This window comes from Cryptotermes secundus, unplaced genomic scaffold (assembly GCF_002891405.2).
Source record: "Cryptotermes secundus unplaced genomic scaffold, Csec_1.0 scaffold120, whole genome shotgun sequence".
Classification (NCBI taxonomy): Eukaryota; Metazoa; Arthropoda; class Insecta; order Blattodea; family Kalotermitidae; genus Cryptotermes; species Cryptotermes secundus.
The window spans coordinates 582,201-603,990 of record NW_019742442.1 but is presented as its reverse complement, the minus strand read 5'-3'; the positions used below and the strand labels follow the sequence as shown (position 1 = coordinate 603,990).

At 37.5% G+C, this 21,790-nt stretch overlaps 2 protein-coding genes across 5 annotated transcripts in view; one reads left to right on the top strand and one right to left on the bottom strand.

Moving 5' to 3' along the window:
* Positions 1 to 5,779, top strand: part of LOC111873083 (mitogen-activated protein kinase-binding protein 1) — a 254,773-nt gene extending 248,994 nt beyond the window's left edge. For both annotated transcript variants that reach the window (XM_023867486.2, XM_023867487.2), the window contains exon 29: positions 400 to 5,779. In XM_023867486.2, the coding sequence (XP_023723254.1) occupies positions 400 to 767 (368 nt within the window). In that variant the 3' untranslated portion in view covers positions 768 to 5,779. The remainder of the gene's footprint in view (positions 1 to 399) is intronic.
* On the bottom strand, positions 3,635 to 21,787 carry LOC111873085. Of its 3 annotated transcripts, none has more exons than XM_023867490.2 (2): positions 20,737 to 21,787; positions 3,635 to 3,699 (listed from the first exon to the last, which is right to left on the bottom strand). In XM_023867490.2, exons 1-2 carry the CDS (start codon positions 21,293 to 21,295, stop codon positions 3,656 to 3,658), a joined length of 603 nt encoding a protein of 200 aa, XP_023723258.1. In that variant the 5' UTR covers positions 21,296 to 21,787; the 3' UTR covers positions 3,635 to 3,655. The 3 variants fall into 3 exon arrangements, with proteins under 3 accessions (XP_023723258.1, XP_033610830.1, XP_033610831.1); XM_033754939.1 differs by lacking the exon at positions 3,635 to 3,699 and adding an exon at positions 15,339 to 16,060; XM_033754940.1 differs by lacking the exon at positions 3,635 to 3,699 and adding an exon at positions 17,337 to 17,498.
* Positions 21,788 to 21,790: the final 3 nt, after the last annotated feature.

Here is a 21,790-nt window from a genome sequence, read left to right as displayed (position 1 = left end):
ACCACAAATGTATCATCACCTTACCATAGCCATAACAGTGGTTTGTGTTGTGCCAAGTCAAGACCCAATTTCTCAAAATGCTCCATATAGATGTTTTTAACAATGACACAAGTGCAAGGGGTTAATAGATATACTTAGAAATCACATATTCGGTGTACATAAAAATTTTTCCCTTCATTGCTGCATCTTTTTTTGTAGCTGATTTTTCCTAGAAACTATATGTTCTTCTCTCAAATATATTGGGCAGGAGTTTGGCCCTGTAAAGTACCCATATAAGGATGACCCTGTCTTGCATATGTCTGTGTGTGAGTTATGTATTCCTTGTTTAGAGAAAACATTTTCAAAAGTTGACTAGTATATTTTATTACTACTGGATTCCCTCCCAAACATGTGTTGCAGTTTCACAGCAGCTGTGCAGCTCAGTTGCAGACCAATTGACACGAACTGCAGACAGTGTGGTGCAGCTATACAAACGCCTCGCGCTAGAGGGTGACCAGACAGACCACAGGGAGATGTTGCATGGTTTACAGGAAGCTGTCAGTGAGGCTCAAAGAACACTCCGACACGTTGTGACAGGCGGAACTGGTGCCGTTGCTGCAGAATCTCTTCCTGCAGCATCAAAGTTACAGGATATTATTGCTAACAGTGGCCAAGGAGATCAAGCAAATGTGGTAGCCATGATGCAGCAGTATTCAGACATGTTACTGACGATGGTACAGCAGCGAATGGGAAGCACCACAGCACCAAGCCTGCAGAAACCAAGTTAAAATTAATTTTGCCTTTTCTTTGAAGACTTGAGGAACTTTTTTGTATAATTCAAGTTTCAACTTTATTAATAATGGTACAATAACATGTAATATAGAATAGTATGCCACTATGCCAACATCACAGCTGAAATCTGTAGATATACATGTTTAACTCGAGATGCGTTTAGTCTCTAAAAAAGTGATCATAACAATATAGTAATTACATGTTACACAATAAACAGTGGTGCAACATAGCAAAGGGAACTCACATGAAATAATTCATCTGTTTTTATATGAGGGTTAGAGGAACTGAATTACAATGTTTTTCTGGTAACTGTGATCTGTATTACTAGTGATTTTAGATGCTATTTGTAATGCAGAACAAGACTTGAAGTATTGAATCACAAAGTCAGAACCCTTGGGAGAAAGGAATAAGGCATGTTAAGGTAGTTAATTTTTGTATAAAATTAGGAAAAATAGGCAAGGAAACTTGCTGTTGTAAGAAACTGCAAGAATGTGTATATGTGTGTGAACCTGGTGCTGCTGAGAGGACTGCAGTGTTTTCTATCAGGTCCTTACATTGATAAGATTTCTGTTTGTTAGTTCAGATCATCCAGCTTAAGGCAGTGATATATCAGATATGTGTACTAATGTTGACTGTAATAATCTCTCGTCATTTAATTTCTTTTTTATTGTTTTATTAGAAGTTTTACATTTCAGTATGTTTTAAGAATTTATTTGAAAGTAGGTACTTCATTATATGTGAGAAAACATCATGTCGGAATGGGATGGAACCATTTTTATCATGCCTATCCATTCTGCAGTGTGTCAAAAGTGGAAGCAGTGGCAAGTTTTCATTGTTGTTTATTAAATTGGCCTTCAGCTATTCTTAAGTGTGTAGATTGTAGCAGAACATTCTTGTCATCTGATTTAATTACCTTTGTATTAATATGTACAGTTCAGAAATCTAGTCATTATGATTGTTAATGAATATTGTGTATTGTATGAATTGTTTTGTCATTTCTCTGTGGGGTATAGTAAAACTTCTAGGAAAGATCTGTTAACCTTTTAAGGATGAATGTCTGATTTATCAATGCCTGAGTGACTCGTTAAGTGGCCAAATGTCCAATATATTATGTTCCATTATTGAGGAACCCGTTTAGCACTATGTTGCCAGTGCTTAACCCAAACAAAGCATATAGTTTTCTTCATGCTAGGCTTCAGCAGTACGTTTATATAAATGTTACATCAGGTTTATTTTCCTTTCTAAACAACTGTTCCAGTCACTTGTAAGAATTTATTTATTCTGTGAACCCACTCAGCAGAAGCATTTTCCTGTTCTTTTCTCTTGAAATGTTTGAAACAGTAGAAGTCCTTTCCAAACCTGATAATATTTTTGGAGGAATAAGATATTAAGGGAGAGTAAAGTGATGCTTAAAATTATAATTGCATCATAGATTGTTACCCATGTATAATTTTTCTTGTTCATGTACAGAGCATGGGGTACAGTTTTGCCACAACAGGAAGGAGATGCTGCATAACCATAGTTCTGAATATCTTTGACTGAAAAGAGGAGACATTACATCAGTGTACAAGGAAACCTGAGGACTGTTGGAGTGAGGGACAAAAAGTATACGCCCCTTCACATTCCACCTGCAGAGGGAATCATCAAAGAATATGTAAAAGCTGTGAAGCCTCTGGTCCCCAAGACTGTAATTACTCGTATGTGTATGGTTGACCAAGTGACAGGATGGCAAACAGCCATAGCTTAATCAAAAGTATCAGAATAGAATTGAAAAAAAGTTCCATTTGTTATGTCTTACTGTAGTAAATTCCCATGTGGTCTTGTGTTCTGTGGGGGAATGTGACCCATCTCAAATTCAGGGAGCAGCTGATTAGGGATCTTGTTCTTTCCTATGAAAAAGAATGCTGAAGTGTGTGATATGCTAAGGAGTTTATACAGATGTGTCTTCTTGAATTGAAACATTGAGTGCATTGCCTAGCCAGAGGAAAAGAGGATTGTTGTTGGGTGTGCCAAATGAAAACAGTTGCAAGAAGTGTAACTGCAATCTGTGTGCTGTACCTTGCCTCAAGGTCTAGCACATCAAACACAGTTGTGGCTGTCACTGACTCTCTGTACTGATTGTGACTGTATCGAGTGTGTGACATGGTCTGCACAATGAAACAGAGATTTCTCCTCCAGTCCAGTGTAGTTTGGTATGATGAAACTGCACCATTCTTTAATGAAGTTCTGTAATCCATACAGCATAGTATCTTTTAAGTATGGATGGATATGTGAGTAAGTCTTGGCCAGACATTAACAGAGGAGAAAGTCATGTTTTTATGCAAGTGTTTATGTTGTAAATTTTATAATTTTGCCACAAGCTTTTAAATAACATTAATCTTGACTATACGAAATGCATTAAATTTGGCTGAAAAATAATGATACTGTTTGAGACATGATGCATTTATTACTCTAACTTATGGGTTCTTAAACAAACAGTAGAGATGCATATTTTGTCTAGTACAATGCAAATACAATATTAAACTGTCACTTTAAATTCCAACTGATTGCCAAGCAGAGGTTTAAATGCGCCATACTTTGAAGCTAATCTCTTGGAATTCTGATCACCTCATTTTATTTGAATGTTGTTGTAACTTGTTCTTTTGTATTAAATTTGATGCCATAGAGGTGTGGTCTGTCATTTCATATAATACTCTGATCCAGCTGTAGACAGTAAAAACTGAATATAGGAACATGTAGTGGAGGTTACTGTTGAAGTTGTTGAATTTATCAGTACAGCAGGTAGAAATGTATCAAAAAATTAAAGGGAGCAAATGAATTTGTTTTGTTGACTCTATTTTCAGTAATTTTGGCTAAAAACATACCTTCTGTTTAAATTGCTCCTTCATCCTTTTACAAGAGGTATGTTTGTCTTTGCTGAGGGTTTTCCTAAAACAAACAAACAAACAATGAACACTTGCCATTGGTTACAGACTTCTCAGACATTCTGTAGCTCCTCATAACATGGTAACCTCAAAATAGAACAGATTGCTGTCATCATACTTCTTGCTGCTATAAGCATAATGTGAAACATGAGATGATCTTACAGTTGTTTGCTGTGGAAATATTGAAGTTCAGCCTTTTATTATTCCTTGCATGTTACTGGGGCAGACTTCTCATCCAGTAAGTAAAGGTATATGAGGAAGTTCTAAAGCTTTAGCATATGTGTTCATATATGTTTAACTGTTAAGTGGAAAAAGAAATCTAAAAATGTTTTCAGTGCTCATTGAATCAATTTAACATAAACTGTGCTTTGGATATCTTCATATAGCACTAGGTTTCTGCTGTCTCTGCAATGTCCAGTCACTGCAGAGGTGACAGACTTACTTCACCAGGGTAAAGTTTACAGTTCTGAATGAACTGTGTGATGCTCTCATGTAGGGTCTAATAGTATTAATGTGCTCATTCTCTTGCTCTCCTTGGCTTTCCTAGAAACATTTATACTTCATGAACTTGCTACCTGGTTGGCTCTCCTACCTGTACCTTCTGGGCACATTTTAGTAAACACAACTTCTTGTAAAAGAAAAAAAGAGATGTCACAACCAGTGATGTAAAGACATGGCTGTAGAGGGATATCCAGGAAATTAATAATTTGTATTTTCAGAAAGACCAGCTTTTTGTTACTGTTACTGTTACTAGAACATAACTTTCCTTCATTTTGTATGGTTTGTAACCAGTGTTTTGCTGATATCTGAATTCTGACCTAATACTGTTAGGACACCTAATCACCATTATTTGCATCCAGACTGAACTCCCTGCAAGTAATTCGTCACTTACTTTAACAAAGGCACAAGCAGTTATGATGTCTTTCTTAATTTCAATATATGTAGTCCCAGATGCCATCTAGACAGAATGTTGAAAGCTGCTGATATGTATAGAACCAAATAGTTCATAAATTGAGGCATATCCATTACAGTCACTTTAAAAAATTATGTAAACCTCATTCTTGGGTGCAGGAACACAGTTTTGCAATTGTGATCTTAAGGTGAAAATTTGGGGGGCTGAAGGTGCACATTTATATATTTCAAGTTCCTTGTGAATTGATACACAAATAATATGACATTATCTTCATTCTACAGTTATAAAATGAATTACACTATGCGTTGTCACAATGGGTCCCTTTTGATATAAACACTGATATGCAAACAGCACAATGAAATAGTAATGAATTGGTATGCTAAAACAACAATCTCCAGCATCTCACTGTAGGTGTGCTGTGGGGTAGTTTGGGAATTAAACTTAGTTAACTGATGTTACATGTTTTCTGTGTGGTCTCACTTTCTTTTTATTTTCTCAGAGAAAAATAATGTCTCTTGATAATTCTAGCACTACTTTCATTATTTCTTAAGAGTACTGTACTTTCAGTAGGAGTATCAGTATTTGAAATCTGGAGAAATATTGGCTGAAGAATTTAAAATTCATTGTTATATGTATCAGTTTTCTATGAATTTATAAGTAAAGTTAGAATTGAATTTCATGAAGTGCAACAGTGTTTTTTAATAATGAAATAGAGCCTTCAGATGTTTTGGCCAATGCTGGCCTTCACTTAATTTTACTTATGTAGTATAGAGTGCAATATCTGAGGATAATGCGTATCATAAATGTCACTATGAATTCTTTTGAAGTGATATGTAAAAACTCAGAATTTTATAATTTTGTTTATGTTTGTTTTCAAATTCTCTGTAATATTATTATGTTTATTGTTATATGAACCTTGCCATAATTTTTTATGAAACTTAATATTTGTCGGATATACTTTTTAGTTGGTAGAAAGATTATATGTAAATATGAGGTCAAAGTTACTGATCTGAAAATTCATACATTGTTATCCCCACTGATCCATACAGAATCCCTAGTGGCAATTCAGTCTCTTTATATTTTTTGGGAGGCAGATCATCAAAAAATATCATTTTGTACTTAATAATAGTGATAATAAGCAAAATAAATTGTTTTAAGTGTGTCAGTATTACTTATATGAAACATCACTCTAATTGCATAATATGCACTTAGCCTAGGAATCATATGTTCAATATATTTCATTCAAGTGATCTGGTTATCAGTTTGTATGCCGTCTCTTTTATATATTTTTCATTATACCAAGTACTTTATGCATATGTGGTGAATTAGCCTTTTCATATTTTATTACATTTGTTTTATTAAGATTTTGAATCAGTTTGTTAGCTGTAAACCAGTTACTTATGAGAGAAAAAACTGAATTTGACATTGGAAAAAATCATGGATATTGTTAAAAGTTTAAGATCCTGGGTCCCAATAAGGTATTTATTTATGCATGCCATAACAAGTAGTTAACTTTTTAGAACATACTGTTACGTGACTGACTATAAATAGGGTTAGGAATTGTAATTGGGTTTATTGAACACTTACTGATCATAAATACAAGTAACTATAGCGCTATCGCTAATTCACACACTCTGCAATTCACTGTAGCATGTACTAAGGCGTCTTAATCTGCTGTGTCTTGACCGGTTGTCTGGTAACTGCTTCCAGCGATGTAGCTTTTTTCCTATTGCTAGTGAGGTGGGACTAAGTCTTTTGTTCTGCGACCACTTCTGGCCTATTGTACCAGCCCCAGATGATAGGTGAGGGTGATTGTGGAGCAATTGGCAGGGGAAACCGAAGTACTTGGAGGAAACCTGACCCAGTGCCACTTTGTCCACCACAAATCCCACTTGGTATCGAACCCGGACCGCCGCGGTGGGAAGCCAGTGACTAACCACTTGAGCTATGGTGCGGCCCAGCGATGTAGCTTCCTCAGCTTCCATGTTCCACAGCTCCTGTCCCTGCTTGGCTGGAGCATATCACAACTAACTACTCACCTCAGGGTCAAGTGAAACAGCCATTGAGCACACCCAACAGAAAACACCTTTTCTTGAAGCTGTGATATTGTACAGGCACGCAGCCGCTGAGGCAGACCACACAGAAAATTCCACTTGTGACAGTTCTGTTGTTGCTTGAATAACTGTTGCTACACTGATGTAGCATTTTGTGTTCCACACTAGACTATTCCAGCTTTCAACAGATCCATCCATGAGTAATCTGTCAGACGACAGGTCCACAGTCTCTTCCAAAACAGTTCCTCCACTTAGTGCGATCTTCTGTTTTTGGAAAGAGACTATCCAGGAAAAGTGATAATGTGGTAGTTTTTCCATTTGCTTTCCACATCGCAGTACAGCAGCCGTTCAAACCACTCTGGTCACGCCTGTTGCTATACGAACTTGAACCATCTCGAGCATCATTTGCTCTGTGCTTCAAGTCGCTGCTGATGACGCTGCTTCCGGCATCAGTTTTTGGTGTCTCTCTTCGTCTGATGCCTACCCTTTGACCTGTCCAGCAAGGGAGGCCCTGCCAGTAGCTACGCTACCGCTGGTATAGCTCTCAGGGTCCTTGGCATACTCAAACCCCCTCACCACGATAAGGTGGAGACACCAACGAGGGGGTTATACAGATATGCCACAATATTGATAGATTCTAAAGGGTTCTGATGTTGTATATATAACATTCAGAATTACTGGGTTTTTGGACTTTGTCCATCATCTGGTATTCTAAAACTAGAGAACACACTGTTTCAGAAACTGGATCTGTTTCCATCCTCAAGTGAGGTGAAGGCACCTACTTTGTTGGGTCCCTNGAAAAAAAAAAAAAAAAAAAAGCTAACCCTAGTCACTGAAAAAGCAATTGAAGTTAGCTCAGACTGTCACAAAAAACAACATGCCTATCATCTTGAACTGCCAGTGAAACTGATAAACTAAGGCCTAAACATGTCAAAAATAAAACTTATCCATTGCAAATATTTTTGGTTGTAATGCCACATAGTACTGAAAGAAGCCTGTTACACATAAGAGGAGCTTACTGCCTCCTTTGGGATAGAAGAGAAGCTGTTTCCATTCATTTGAGAACATACTAGACTTTCCTTTATTGGCCTTACAAGTCATAACTTGTGACTCTCGTCCCATTTACCTGTAATTCCTATGTGTGAGGAACGAGGTTGAATAAAGATCTATAATGTAACAAGTATTATGAAGGACCACGAGTTAATTCCCCCCCCCCAAAAAAAAAACTCAAATTATGGACAAGTGCCATGGGTTGGATACCTGGAACAAATCCTTAGACATTATTCCAAATTTTTCATATTTTAAATGGTACATCAGAGAGAAAAATGCAAAAAACAAAAATATTCAAGATGCTGACCAAAGAAATATCAGCATATGTTATACTGTTGAAAATACTAAATGGAAACCTTTTGTTTGTAATCTCTTGTTTTCCACAAAAATACTGTGAGGTATATCTAGTTTCCTTTACAAACACCCCTCCGGCGCATGTCGCTGTTCTCATGAAGATTAAGTTGGAAGTTTCCTCCACTTTTCATGTGAATTTATAAACAGAACTTCATATACTTCTACAATCTTTGTTGTATGATATTACCACTAAAATAAAATGTCTTGCCTACTTAGATCAGTCATTTGCATTATCCTGCACACTGAATTTCAAGTTGTTAAAAAACCATGAATTTGCTGAAAGTCTAAGCATTGAAACTTCAGAAGGAAACCATAATGTAACTAAAAATTTGAAAACCATTGTGTTATCAATAACTGGAAGTTGAAAACATAGTTTGACAACTTCCCTATTCGTCTCTCAATGTATCTCTTATGTTCCCATTGCTTAAGAAGTGTGGTGCCACCCATTATTGTATATTATACCTTAGAATTTTCATTCTAGAATGATCACCACTTTATTGGATGTACACATTTTATACACAAGCTTAAACATGTCTTTTTAATTGACCATTTTGCAGCCAGACTTTTAATGTCATTAGGAATCTCAGTAATTAGAGAAAAATTTGTCCCTTTGATCATGCCAATAATTGATTAGTAATGTAAGATTTGTTTAAAAAGGTTGAGAAATATTATGCAATAGTTCTTTTTAAGTTTCCTATGTTGTAAATAATTACCTACATATTTTTATGTACAAAATGTAGATACTCTTTATTTGTGATGCTGTAACATACATGAGCACTGGCATTTCTCAGATAGCATAAAGTTTTAAGATATGTTAATAACTGTATTGCAAGATTGACATGGAATCAACGTGGATAAGAACTCTGTTTGCTGGTCTTGACAGACAACTCTTCCATCACAAGGTACCTATGAATACTGTTCATTCCTGCATGGCACACCAGCAGAGTTGATTGTCCTATAACAAAGTCTTCTACACAGCTTTGTCATCCCATAAACCTTCTTATAATTGTGTTTTATCTCCCCCACCCCATGTCTTCCCTCTTTTGACATCTGCATCTGGTTCTTGGAGTCTAATGGTTATTCAGTGTCTTCATGTGTGATATTCTGAAACGAGTCCTACTGTCAGGTCCATGAATAATAGTCATACTCTGTTTTCTCAATTTGACCAGCTTTTGAGTGTTTTCTATTCATGTCTTGCCACATCTGCATATATAAAATCCTTTTGCATCTGATTCACTGTTACATAGCATTGTTAAAGAAACCAAGTAACAACAAAGTTGGAGTGCTTTGTGATGGCTGATATGCAGTTGGAGGTTGCAAACTTGATTAAAGTCAAATATTTCAAATGCCTTCACTGTTACACTCTGTGTGAATATTGTCATCTCTTATATATGTTTCCTTTGGAACTGTATAGTATGTCATTTCCCTTGCCTTCCAGTATTTGTGCAGTTCCTCAGTTTGTTCTTACATAATTGATGTTCCAGTATAATGTATGTCATTCTAATTTCTTTTGGTCCTGCAAGGTCTGGCCATCAATCAAAATTAACCATTATTACAATTTTATGATGTAAATACAAACCCTTTCCTACATAGAAACCTTGTAGCTGAGTGTTGCAGGGATTTATCTGTTCTAACCTCAGCCTTCAGTTCTGAAGGAATTAAAATCTGCCCCTTTCTTCCTGCACTTTAGAAAGCATGTAATGTAATTGTCAGCACACTTATATAATAGTTGTGCCCTGAATCACCACTACTTTTATACTGAAGTCGATGTGAAACACTACTAGTAGTATCTGTTGATCACTATTTCAAATGCAACACTTCATAGAAAATGCACATTAAAAATAATGCCAACGAAAGCTAAAGATTATATTCGATGTTGTAAATTTTTCTAGTTCCCTTTTATTTAAATGTGACATAAAATGAACTTTAGATTATAATTTTTAAAATAGTCTGTAATACAAAATCTAGTCATTTATTAACCACAGTGACAATGATTTGTAGGTACAGATGGATAGTGATTGTGCTTTATTACAAAACATACATAAATAAGATAGATTTTCTGCTCAGTTTAGGTGAAAAAGGGAAGAATATTAAATCCCTCCACAAAGAAATGTGATCCTATATACTGAATAAGACTTGAGAGTATATAGTTCAGAGGGCAGTTGATCTTTGAAAAGTTGCAGATCCCATGTCTGATCTGCATATTGAGCACATTAGTTAGTGTTTCAGATGTCTCTTTTACATAATTTCATTGATGCTACAGTTTAATTCTGGCAAAGGTGCCTTCTGATGCAGAGGATTTTTTTCTTCATTCATTCACTCTTTGGGTGCAGTATCTGACAAGTGCCTTTGTGATGTCACTTTGGAAGATGCATCACTTTACCAGGCTAGCCATGGATTATTCATTTTATCAAGCACCTAAGATACCTATATTAAATGAGGCATAACCAGTAACAATAGACAAATTGTTGGATAAAGGATTTTTGGTTCTGTTTCATAGGCTATAACACCATGTAGTCCATTGAAAATCAGCTTGACATTTTGGAGGAACACAACACCTTCGTCTTCAAGAATAGGCCAGCTTTACTTGCTACCTACTTTATGCTGATTTCTTGTTTGACTTATTTTTGACCCTGAAGATAGAGGCAACACATTCTTCTGAAATTTGGTTGATTTTCAGTGGCCTACATGATATTATGTACTAGAAGACAGAACTCTTCAGAGTCTGAGATAGTATTAAAATATGCTACACATGCTTCCTTTCATAGTCATCCTGTTTCAAGCTATGTAACCTGTATCCAACTGCATGCTGCATTCTTCTTTGAAAAGACCCTATGGGGGATAGGGTGGGGTGATTATGAGTGTGGAGCAGCTGGTGGAATGAGAATTGGCAGGGGAAACTGAAGTACTCAGAGGAAAGCTGCCCAGTGTCACTTCGTCCACCACAGATTCCACTTGACCTGACCTGGGATCAAACCTAGGCCACAATGGTAAGCTGGTAACTAAATGCCCGAGTTATAGCATGGCCTGAAGTCAGTAGTTACTCAGCCACTCATGTTCTGTACTTCTGTGGAAACCAAAAGCCTGTCATTATCATCCTGATCCAGTTTAATCCAATTCACACTCTTACCAGGTTTCTGTTAAGATACATTTTAATAGTATCTTCATGTTTATGTCTTCCAAGTACATTATTTCCACCAGCTGTCACATATGTGTGACTGTGGATGGGGTTTGGATAGGTGAATAGATTTATTGACCACTTACAGCAACTACAAATAACTATAACATTATAGCTATTTCCACACTGTACAGTCCACTAGAGCACATAATCTGTTACTATGCTTTTCCTGGTAATGACTCTAACAATGGCTATTCCTGTGCCTCTGGCTCAGGTGCTCTCTTCATACTCCCATACAGAACTGACTAAGCTCTAACTTTGGCCGCACGATAGCTCAAGCAGTTAGTCGCTGGCTTCCCACTGTGGCGGCCTGGGTTCGATCCCAGGTCTGGTCAAGTGGGATTTGTGGTGGACAAAGTGGCGCTGGGCAGGTTTTCTCCGAGTACTTCGATTTCCCCTGCCAATCTTCATTCCACCAATTGCTCCACAATCACCCTCAACTATCATATGGGGCTGGTACAATAGGCCAGAAGTGGCCGCAGTACAAGGGACTTAGTCCCACCCCACCAACAATAAAAAGAAAAGCTCTAACCTTGTCCCTTGCTTATAACATCTTGGCACAGATCATGTAGATACACCCCACTGCCTAACAGTGGCTCTGCACACTACAATATAACATCATTACAACATCATACAATAATAAAACAGACCAGTCATATTTCAGAATAATCTATCACATCTGATTTTCAGCTGAAGTGTGTGATATAAACGGATCTGATAGGTTATGAACTTTGAGTAGGATTAAGAAAGCTCATCACATCTCTTGACAACTTCCATGAAATGAAAATGACATTTTAATATAAAAATATATACTGGTTTGGAAATTTATTCAACTTTATCGTCTGTTAATGTTGTGCCAAACTTAAGAACACACTGATTAAGCTTGCATGGGTTTCATATATTAAAGCTGATGCTAAAAATATCTAGAAAGTAAGTGACGCTGTGTATATTGCAGTACTTTCCTTGTGATGGTATGCAGTAGTACACAATTCCAGCATCATCTTATTTTTCCAGCTTAAAAATATCATTAAAAATAAATAAATGAACATTCTTGGAAACTTATAACATGTTAATATGTAGAATGTTTTTAGCATTGAATATAGAGTGTGTCCCAGGAGAAAAGGTCAATATTATCAGTCATTCTACGCCAAAATAAAAAAGTGTGCATGTACATGTATCCTATTCCGAACAGTTTCTGAGATAGAGCTATTTCACTGTACAGGAACATCAGTATGCACTCAGACAAGCAACACACCTTGTCCTCACATGACCTGCAAAGTGCATTGATCTATATGTAATAATACAAATGCAGCCGTGAATGCAACAATTTATTTGGTTGCAGATCTTTGTCTTTTCTTCCTCTACACTACATGTTTCGGAAGTAATTGACCATCATCAGGTGTATTTTTCACTATGTAGCTGTCACACTGCACACAGTCCAATATCTAAAATATCAGATTTTAAAACAAAACTGACAGGATGATGTTTTAGATTTTGGACTGTGTGCAGTGTGACAGCTACGTAGTGAAAAATACACCTGATGATGGCCAATTATGGCCGAAACATGTCATGTAGAGGAAGAAAAGACAAAGATCTGCAACCAAATAAATTGTTGCATTCACGATGGCATTTGTATTATTACATATAGAAGTGTACAGTGCAACAGGATGCTTAAATATAATATTGCATTGATGTTGACAGTGGAATTTTTGAAACTGTACCAGATTTGTCACTTGAACAATAAATACTGATATTAGAAACAGTACGTAATATATCTTTCTTGTCACCAGTTTTGGAACTGTATAGTTAAATAACTCTGGGTCAGAAAGCGTTCAGAATAGGACAAATATATATACACTTTTTCACTTAGAATGACCGATACTGTGACCTCCCAGAATATTAACATTTCCTTCCTGGGACATTCAGTATAATGCAGTGCAGATCATACGATCTCCTTTTTGGTCATTTGATTCAAAAGTTGAAAAGGACACGTGTGCATGTGAGTACTAGCTCCTTTTCCCAGAAGGAAAGCACTGGTAAAACTTTATTCCTTTAGAGGTCTTATGCATGAAAGTAGAAGTACTTTTATTGTAAAGAATTGGTAATCCTTTGTACTTGTACATAGTCTACAGTTTTAGACATTTTTAACATTTGTGTGATTGTTTTAGCAAAACCTGACTAAGAGATTTTATTTGTAAAAAGGGAATAGTACTTGAGATAATATAGTTTGATTTGAATGCTGTTTTGTAAGTACTTAGTGTGAAGTAATTGTATAGCAGTTTGGTTATATATGTGCTTTATGGGACTACTTCAATTAACTTAATAAGTGAAAGTAGATGTAACATTTTTGGTTTATGTGTCACTGATTGATTTATTTATTTATTAATACCGTATAAGAAATAGACTTTAAAGGATTCTGACGATGGTGTATGCTGTACAGAACTATAAGGTTTATTTTGGACTCTATCCATCGTGTGGTATATATAAGACAAAAAACCACGATGTTTCGGAGACAGATCCAGTCTCCGAAACATTGTGGTTTCTTGTCTTATATATACCACACGATGGATAGAGTCCAAAATAAACCTTATAGTTCTGTACTGTATAATAAGTTAAAACGTCATTGTCACTTTCAGTAATAATGAATATGGAAGCAGTAATTGATTGGAATCAAAGAACTAAGTCTGTCATATGGTAGAGAAGTTTTATAGGAACATAAACACTTGATTTTACGATTGCAGATCTGTTAGTTTGTGTTTGCTGATACAATTTGCAAACCAGTGATGCCTACTATATATAGGTATAGAATGGGAAAGATAACTACAAATTCAACATGCTCAAATTGGGTGCTCTTTTAAGACTAATGTTGCAGCACTGAACATGGTAGATAAAACTATCACTATATAAAATATCCATTCTTTCTTTAAGTTTGAATTGTCCTTTTTGATATTTACTAATCAAGAATCTACTGCATGCAAGAATGAACTGTTTTCTGTATAGTGCAGTACCAGAAAGTGGATAAAACTGACATTTTGTGCAGTCTTCAAATTTGTATAGTAGACAGACAGTTGCTTTCAGAGCTTTGTATCAAAGTGAATCATACTAAACTTTAAATGCAGAAGTGTAGGCTTTTAAAAATATGAAGTCACTTTATTAGTCGAGTAAAATTCAATGCAATCGAATGGATTAGCTGACCCTGTAAGCTATATACAATCACATAGAGAACATTTACTTTGCTGGTTCACTTGCCAGTGTGGAGTACGTTCATTTTCCTCACATAAGGGTTTCCCTGTACTTCAGTATGTGTATGTAGGAAAGTTGCATGGACTCCAACCCATCAGTCAGCATCCCAAAGAACTCCATACTGACAAAGCAATATACAGTTACAGCCCATCGTGAGTCTGTGTCTTTGTATCACAGTATATTCCTACGGTTTCCATAATCTGCGGATACGTGACCGTGTGGAAATTAATATTGTTGTAGTAGTGGAGAAGTATCATTGAATTTGCATGCTGTGTAAGTTTGCTTGTACCCTACAGGTTTGTGTTTGGATTTTAATAGCACTAAACCAAAGAAAATATTATAAAACCGTGTTCCAAAAAAGTATAGCATTCCCTTTCTTTTTCTTTTCTCCCCCTTATAAATGTCTCCTTAAAATTTTACTTATACTCTTGTAAGCATTTTTCTTCAGGAAATTGTTTATGCTGTAGGATTTCTGTATTCACATTGTACTGTAGGACCGGAATATACTGTTTTGGATGTGTTGTGTATCATGTATTGGCACTAGTGATTCAGTTCTTATTTAATTAAATCAATTGATTTATAATCTGTCACATTATTTGTCAGTTTTCTGGTGCAGTGAGATATCACTAATGGAAATACAGATTAATAATATTGGATGATGATAATTAACTTTAACAGTGTAACAATTTTGTGAGTGCAAGAGACAAGTTGTAATTCTATATTGTAGGCCAATAAAGAGAACATGTGACTGACATAATCATAAGATTGTAGATGTGTATCAGTCTGACTCACTAAACATTTGTTACGAAAAAAAAAAAAAAAAGCTACAGAACAAGATCAAACACTTTTATTCTGCTAAAAATATTTCTCTTCATATTTCCACCACCAAGTTATCTTACTTTCAAGTTTGCATATCAGAGTAGTTTATTTCAGAATCTGTCTCACTCAGACCATTTGCTTTTCAGATTTGTGCCACCAAAGTTCCACATGCACACATGAACATTTGATTCACCAAAGGAGGCCAGGCCAACTAGCCTGCCCTGCAAATTCTGTGCTCAAGTTGGCTTAGTCTCTTCCTCTGGTTTTGTGTAAAAGTAGTGGAGATATTACTTCTACTGGTGGAGAAAGTGGATATGTTAAGGTTTATGGACAAACTGAACATACTCCTAATATTAGTAACAGCAACAGTGAAGAGAGTAAGTGATTTGACAGGCATGAGTTTACACAGTTAAGTTCCAGGACTACATAAACTTTAAGGAAATCACATTTAAAATCAAATATATCTTTTAATATTCTTCTCAATAATAATCTGGAGATATTGCACACTTTTGTGCCCACTCATAAAATTGTTGGAAGTACATTTTTAACTCATTTGCATGTAATACTAACAAGTTCTCTGTTACATATCTTTTAATGTCCTCCATGCCTTCAAACATCCTCTCAGCATAGGCATAAATCAGGAGAATATTGGGGGGAGATACTCTGGAATCCCTTGTTTTGCCAAAAGCTGCTTTGCTGATACTGCAATGTGAGGTCTCACATTGACATGCAAGGGGAACCAGCTGCCTCTTTCCTGAAACTGACATCTTTTGAAGAATTCTCCGAAGATAGTACATCCACATAATATTCCTTATTCACTGCCTAAGCTGGTGGAACAGAGTCTTTGTGAATGATTTACTGACTGTCGAAGAATGTGACCATTATCACTTTGTTTTTTGACTTATGAAATTAAATGTTTTTGTGTCTTGGAGACCTTGGCAAGCACCATTCCATGCTTTGTCTGGGGATCATACTGGAAACACCACCCCTCGTCATACGTTACAATTGAGTCAAACAACTGTCATCAACATACTGCATAAACTCTCGACAAGCTTGCAGTCTTGGAGCCTTCTGATCATTGGTCAAACAGCGTGGAACAAACCTAGCGAATATCTTCCGTTTTCCGAGATTTTGCGAATTGCTTCTCTGCTAATTTTGAGTTCCTATTCGATCATCCGAAGAGACATTTGACGATCAGTTGAAATCAATTCCCGAACTGTTCCGATCACGTCCACTGTGTTCATTATCCCCGTGATTTTCAAGGCCATCCCGAAATCTTGCATACCATTAAAAAAAAACATGTATAATTGAGAGCACTGTCACCATTGTTAGCTGGAAAGCTTCAGTGGCTGTTTTACCTGTCTTGAAACAAAACTTAGTGTACAGGGAACACAAGGGAAGAGTCATCTTATACGGACAAGATGAACATATTCCTGCAGTTATATACTCGTGTGACAGTACTTTAACAAAAAGCTCGAAATCCAAAACATAGTCTGCACCTGCCGATGTGCAACTTCTAACATACCTGCCAGCATGTATGTCGGCAGAGAAAAAACGTATTGTGTAATGGCAGTGAATAACGAAGCCGTGACATTCTGTTTAGTCGTTCAGCATGTAGTTTCAACTTATGGCCCATGTAAATACACATTAACTAAGATAGCGGCTGTGAAAATCTCTGGCCACCTCATCGTTGTCAAAAGATAAGCGATCCTGTGTGGTGATGATAATTCAATTCAATTCATGTTTATTTACATGCAATAACTTATCAGCACAGTGGCCAATTACAAAGTTAGCACAAGTATATAAGGTACAGAAAAATAATTAAAACAAAATACAAATATGACAGAAATAAATTTGTGAGCATAAATCTAAAGAAGACTTAAATATATACATACATTTATGAATTATTACGAGTGTTGCTAATACTATTAGTAACTAAATACTAAGATAAGACAACTGGGAGTGATATCATAAAATTAATAACAAGTCAATAAATTAAAACCAATTACATGAGAAACTTAAAGTTAACCGAGGTATACACATTTGTAGTTAATGAAAACACTAATCCAATAACACTGTAAAAGGTTTGGTACATGCTTGTAAAATGTGATTCAGAGAAACTGCTCCGTCTGCAAATATGTCAAGATCTTTACCCACCACGATGGTAGCAAGGGTGCACCGAGAAGATATGGCTGAAAAGGCAGTAGACAAGAAGTGAACAGTATATACTGCTTCTAGGACTTCTAAGAGATACTGGGGATTATTCTTTTGCAGAGGGTGAAGCCATACGAATCTTTCGCCACTTTCGCCCATGCTCTACCCCCACCCTTACCATTCACAAGCTTCCAACAGGTTAGGTTATGTGACTCTTGCAAAAGTCTTCTCATGCTTCAAAGTCAAAGTCATGTTGCAACTGATAGTCAGTCGGTCAGTCTGTCTGTCTTGGTGTCAAGCCCCAGCTGGGGCTCATGACCAGATATTTCTTTTGAATGAAAGTTACTGTCTTGTCTATGTGGAGCGCCCTCTCTGACGAGAGGTCGGGTCTGTCATTTGTCAGTCAGTCTGTATTAATATGTCCACTGTCTGTATTTACATAAATTTACAATACACACTTATTTCTTACTTTTATGTACAATATATACAAGGCCTCTGTCAGTCCAGGCTCAGTACAGCAGATTACGCCCTATTTCCAGTATTATTCGTTACCACGGCAGTCTAGTCACTTGAACGGTCGTATGCCTGGCCGCCACCAAGTTTAAGCCTCTTATACTTTCTGTGGCGGGCTTCGCCTTGTCTGATGTTGCAAACATTCTCATTCTCATGATTTTGTATGACTTCTGCTTGTTGCCTGCATAATTTTGTTATATAATCATATACGTACGGGATTTTGAATGCCATGTGCAAATCGTGGACCGGTGTGCACCTCGGAAAATTGCCAATGGTGCGGAAAACCTTGTTTTGCAGGTGCTGCAATTTCACTAGATGGGTGTCTGCCGCAAACTCCCAGACGGGACTAGCATAAGTCATTACGGATCTAATAAGAGCTTTGTGGAAGGTCAGTTTAATGTTAGCACTCAATCACTCACTTTTGAGTAGGGAATATACTCTAATGAATGTTCTGAAGGCCTTGGCTTCGATCATTTCTATGTGTAATCTCAAAGTCACTCTCTTATCGAAGATTACACCTAGATATTTTGCACTATTTACAAATGGAATATTTCGTCCATTTAGAGTAAGACAAGACTCAGGCGGTCGCCAACCATGAGAGAAGTAGACCCCCCAAGTCTTATCTTCATTAATTTCTATATTCCAGCGCTCACACCAGGTCTCCATTGAGCTGAGACCGCGCTGGAGTTTTCTAACAATAAAACCCTCCTTGCGATCTGTCACATGTAGACAGGTGTCANATCTGTCATCTGTACAGAAAGGAGTACTCTTTTCTGGAAGTAAGATTTATAATCACTTACCACTAAATATTAAAATGCTATCTAAAGATATTAAGCATTTCAAATCGTCATTAAAAACCTACCTTACAGAACATGCATGCTATAGTATTGATGAATATTACCAATTAACTTCCTAATGAATATGGTTCTTTTTATATTTCTTGCCCTTTGTACATTTAGATTAGTTGTAGGAGGTCTTCCCACTGTAAGTTCAATTCATTCATGTTTCATTGTCTTCATTATTATATGGTGTATTTGTTCAAACTGTGTTTTTGTGACACTGTTGTGCAATACTGTGTTTTGCTTTGTGTCTTTGATCAAAATGTGTTTTTGTGACACTGCTGTTATGCAATACTGTGTTTTTACTTTATGTCCTTATTGTGGTCTTTATGAATGTACGTATATATCATTATTTTATGTTTATATTATATTTGTATCTTGACAGGTTCTATATCCCATAGGTTGGTTTGACCTTGTATGGATTAACAGAATGCAAATAAATGAATGAATGAATGAATGAAAAGTGATTGAATAAATGGGTTAGATTAACCAATGGTCGCCTTGGAAGGTGCCTGAGGCATTCATTTGGGATGCTGTCAATTCCGCAGGCCCTTTTTTAATTTAAGAGATTTTATTAATTTCTGTACGTCACATGGTCTGATCTTTTGAGTGGGTGTGTCATCTACAGTTTCCAGCAGAGCTTGAACTCTAGCCTCCACCCGCCGTTAATGGTTATTGTCGTTGCACAGATCATGTGGCAAGAACTGAATTTCCAAACAGTTGGCAATTGCATTGGCTTTTACAGAAGGGTGAAATTTAAGGCCAGAAGAACCATGAATAGCAGTTGGCGCCCTTGGTCCATTTCTTTTAAGAAGAGATTTCGCAATGGGCCATATACCCTGAGGTGTGACTTCAGCGTTATTTAGTTTTGTTTCCCACCATTCAAGTGCCTTTTTTTGGGTCATTCGCCTGATCGATTTGGTGATCCAATTGACTGCCGTTTTACATGCTGGATTCCTGGTTTCTTGTCACAGTTTTCATAGCCTCTGCTTATGTTTTATCAAACGATCTAGACCAGGTAGATCGTTGTTTACATCCGAAATTGTAACTTTACTTGTTGACAACCTATATGCCGAAGCAATAGAGGCTGCAAGGTCGCGTGCCACTTTATCGGCTTCTACCCCGACTTAATTTCTAGTTTAGGTGACATTAATTCATAGATGAGGCTTTGAAACCGCTCCCAATCTGTAAATTTCTCAATAGGTTCTGATAAATTCCTAATCTTAACATGATCCAGTATGTGAAATACTATTGGTAGGTGATCTGAATCCAAAATATCAGAGACGATGACATCCGACACTCTGATATTTTTGTGAACCACAATGTCCAGCACATCACCATTTCCCACAGGAGAATGAGTGGGGCACTGTGGTGCTGAAATTTCAAATTCATTCATATCAAATAAATTCATTACTTTCAAGCCCGAGGGGTTTGAAACTCTGTGTAAGCCTGTTTTGCGCTTTGTAGGCCTCTACCCTGATGGCAATGTGGCAGAGGTTGGTTAACCGGAAGAGCTCTTGGGACTTTTCGGTTCTTGGTAGGGTCACTAGGAACAGGGTAAGATGGATGGTCCTTGCTCCTTCCGGTGGTGTCCTACGACTAGTTGTCATTTGCTTGACGTTAATAACGTCAAAACCCAGACTCACCAGACCATCAGAGATATCCTCCACTGGAGTATTTTGCGGGAGGTGTCGGATGAAAGCTTTAATGGTTTTTTCGGATTTTGGGTAGAAGGAGAAGTAGGCAAGATTGTTACCCTCCAGAAATTTCTCAATGGCTGAAAAGTCCGCCATTTCTTTTGTGACAATTCTGGTCCCCCTTCTGGTGTTGCGGAACTCAAAACTGCCATTAACAATACCTTTGATATTCCTCTGCAACTGTATCAGGTTAGTTGCAGAGGTTAGGACAATGGGAGGAGGCCTACCTGACTTGCTGCAAGATGACTGCTGCTCTTCCTTCTCGGTTGTCTCCTCCGCGACGTCCATTTCCGTTGTCCTGAGGGTCGCAAAAAAGTTCCTTGTTGGTACTTCAACCTGGGATTTTATCCTGGGGTCCCTCGGGTTGGGTGACGGCTTTGGCTTTTTATTCTGCTCCTCTGAGGGGTTTCGTTTGCGCCTTCTTTGCTCGCGAAACTCCTCGGTAGATTCCTCTTTTTGCTCCAGGAGTAACTCTCGCATCTCTCTGTGGATGCATGCATACAGGCGCAGCATGGCTGTGAAGAGGGCCTTACTCGTACCATCGAGGTGCTTACAGAGCACTATCCTTTCAGCCTCGGATTTCGCTATGAGCCGATTCCATACTCCGCCGTTTCCATTTATGGAGGGCGATGTGTGGATAAGCTGCTCTATTGTTTGTAGGCCTTTCCCCAGTAATTCTACCTCTTCCTGGCAGTCAGGGTTGTTAGTTTTCAGGTTTTCGTGGTTCCTCTCAAAGGAATCCACGTTCGCTTTCCACCGCGTTTCGGCCAAGGTCGGATCCGTCATTTCGCCTGCAGGCGGGACGGCCCCTATCCCCGATGCATCACCCTCACCACCTCACCACTCACCGTATAAACACACACACACTCCAACTCTATGATCACTCTAGATCCTCTAGATAGCTCAAAACTCCTTCGGTAAGAGAGTGATCAATTTCACGGCGCCTGAATCCAAGACTACGGACCAAATCTCAGTCTCTCTCCGAATAACCTAAGAACTTGATGAATCAACGTAACTCCTCAATCTCTCCTCCCCAAAGTATCCTCAATAACCAACTCAATCAATCAACTCCTTCCTTTCCCAAGTGACTTCTGAGTCCGCCAACTCAAGCCGACTCACTCACTCTCGTCAAACTCTTCCCATGCTTCTCGTAACTGCTGGCTTTTATGCTTTATAAGTGTTACGGACCTTACGGTACGGAACTTACCGGCTTTCTAGCACTCAACCTCTCAAACTCAAAGCACTACATTTGCGCGCCACGTACCCCCCCCCCCCTCCAAT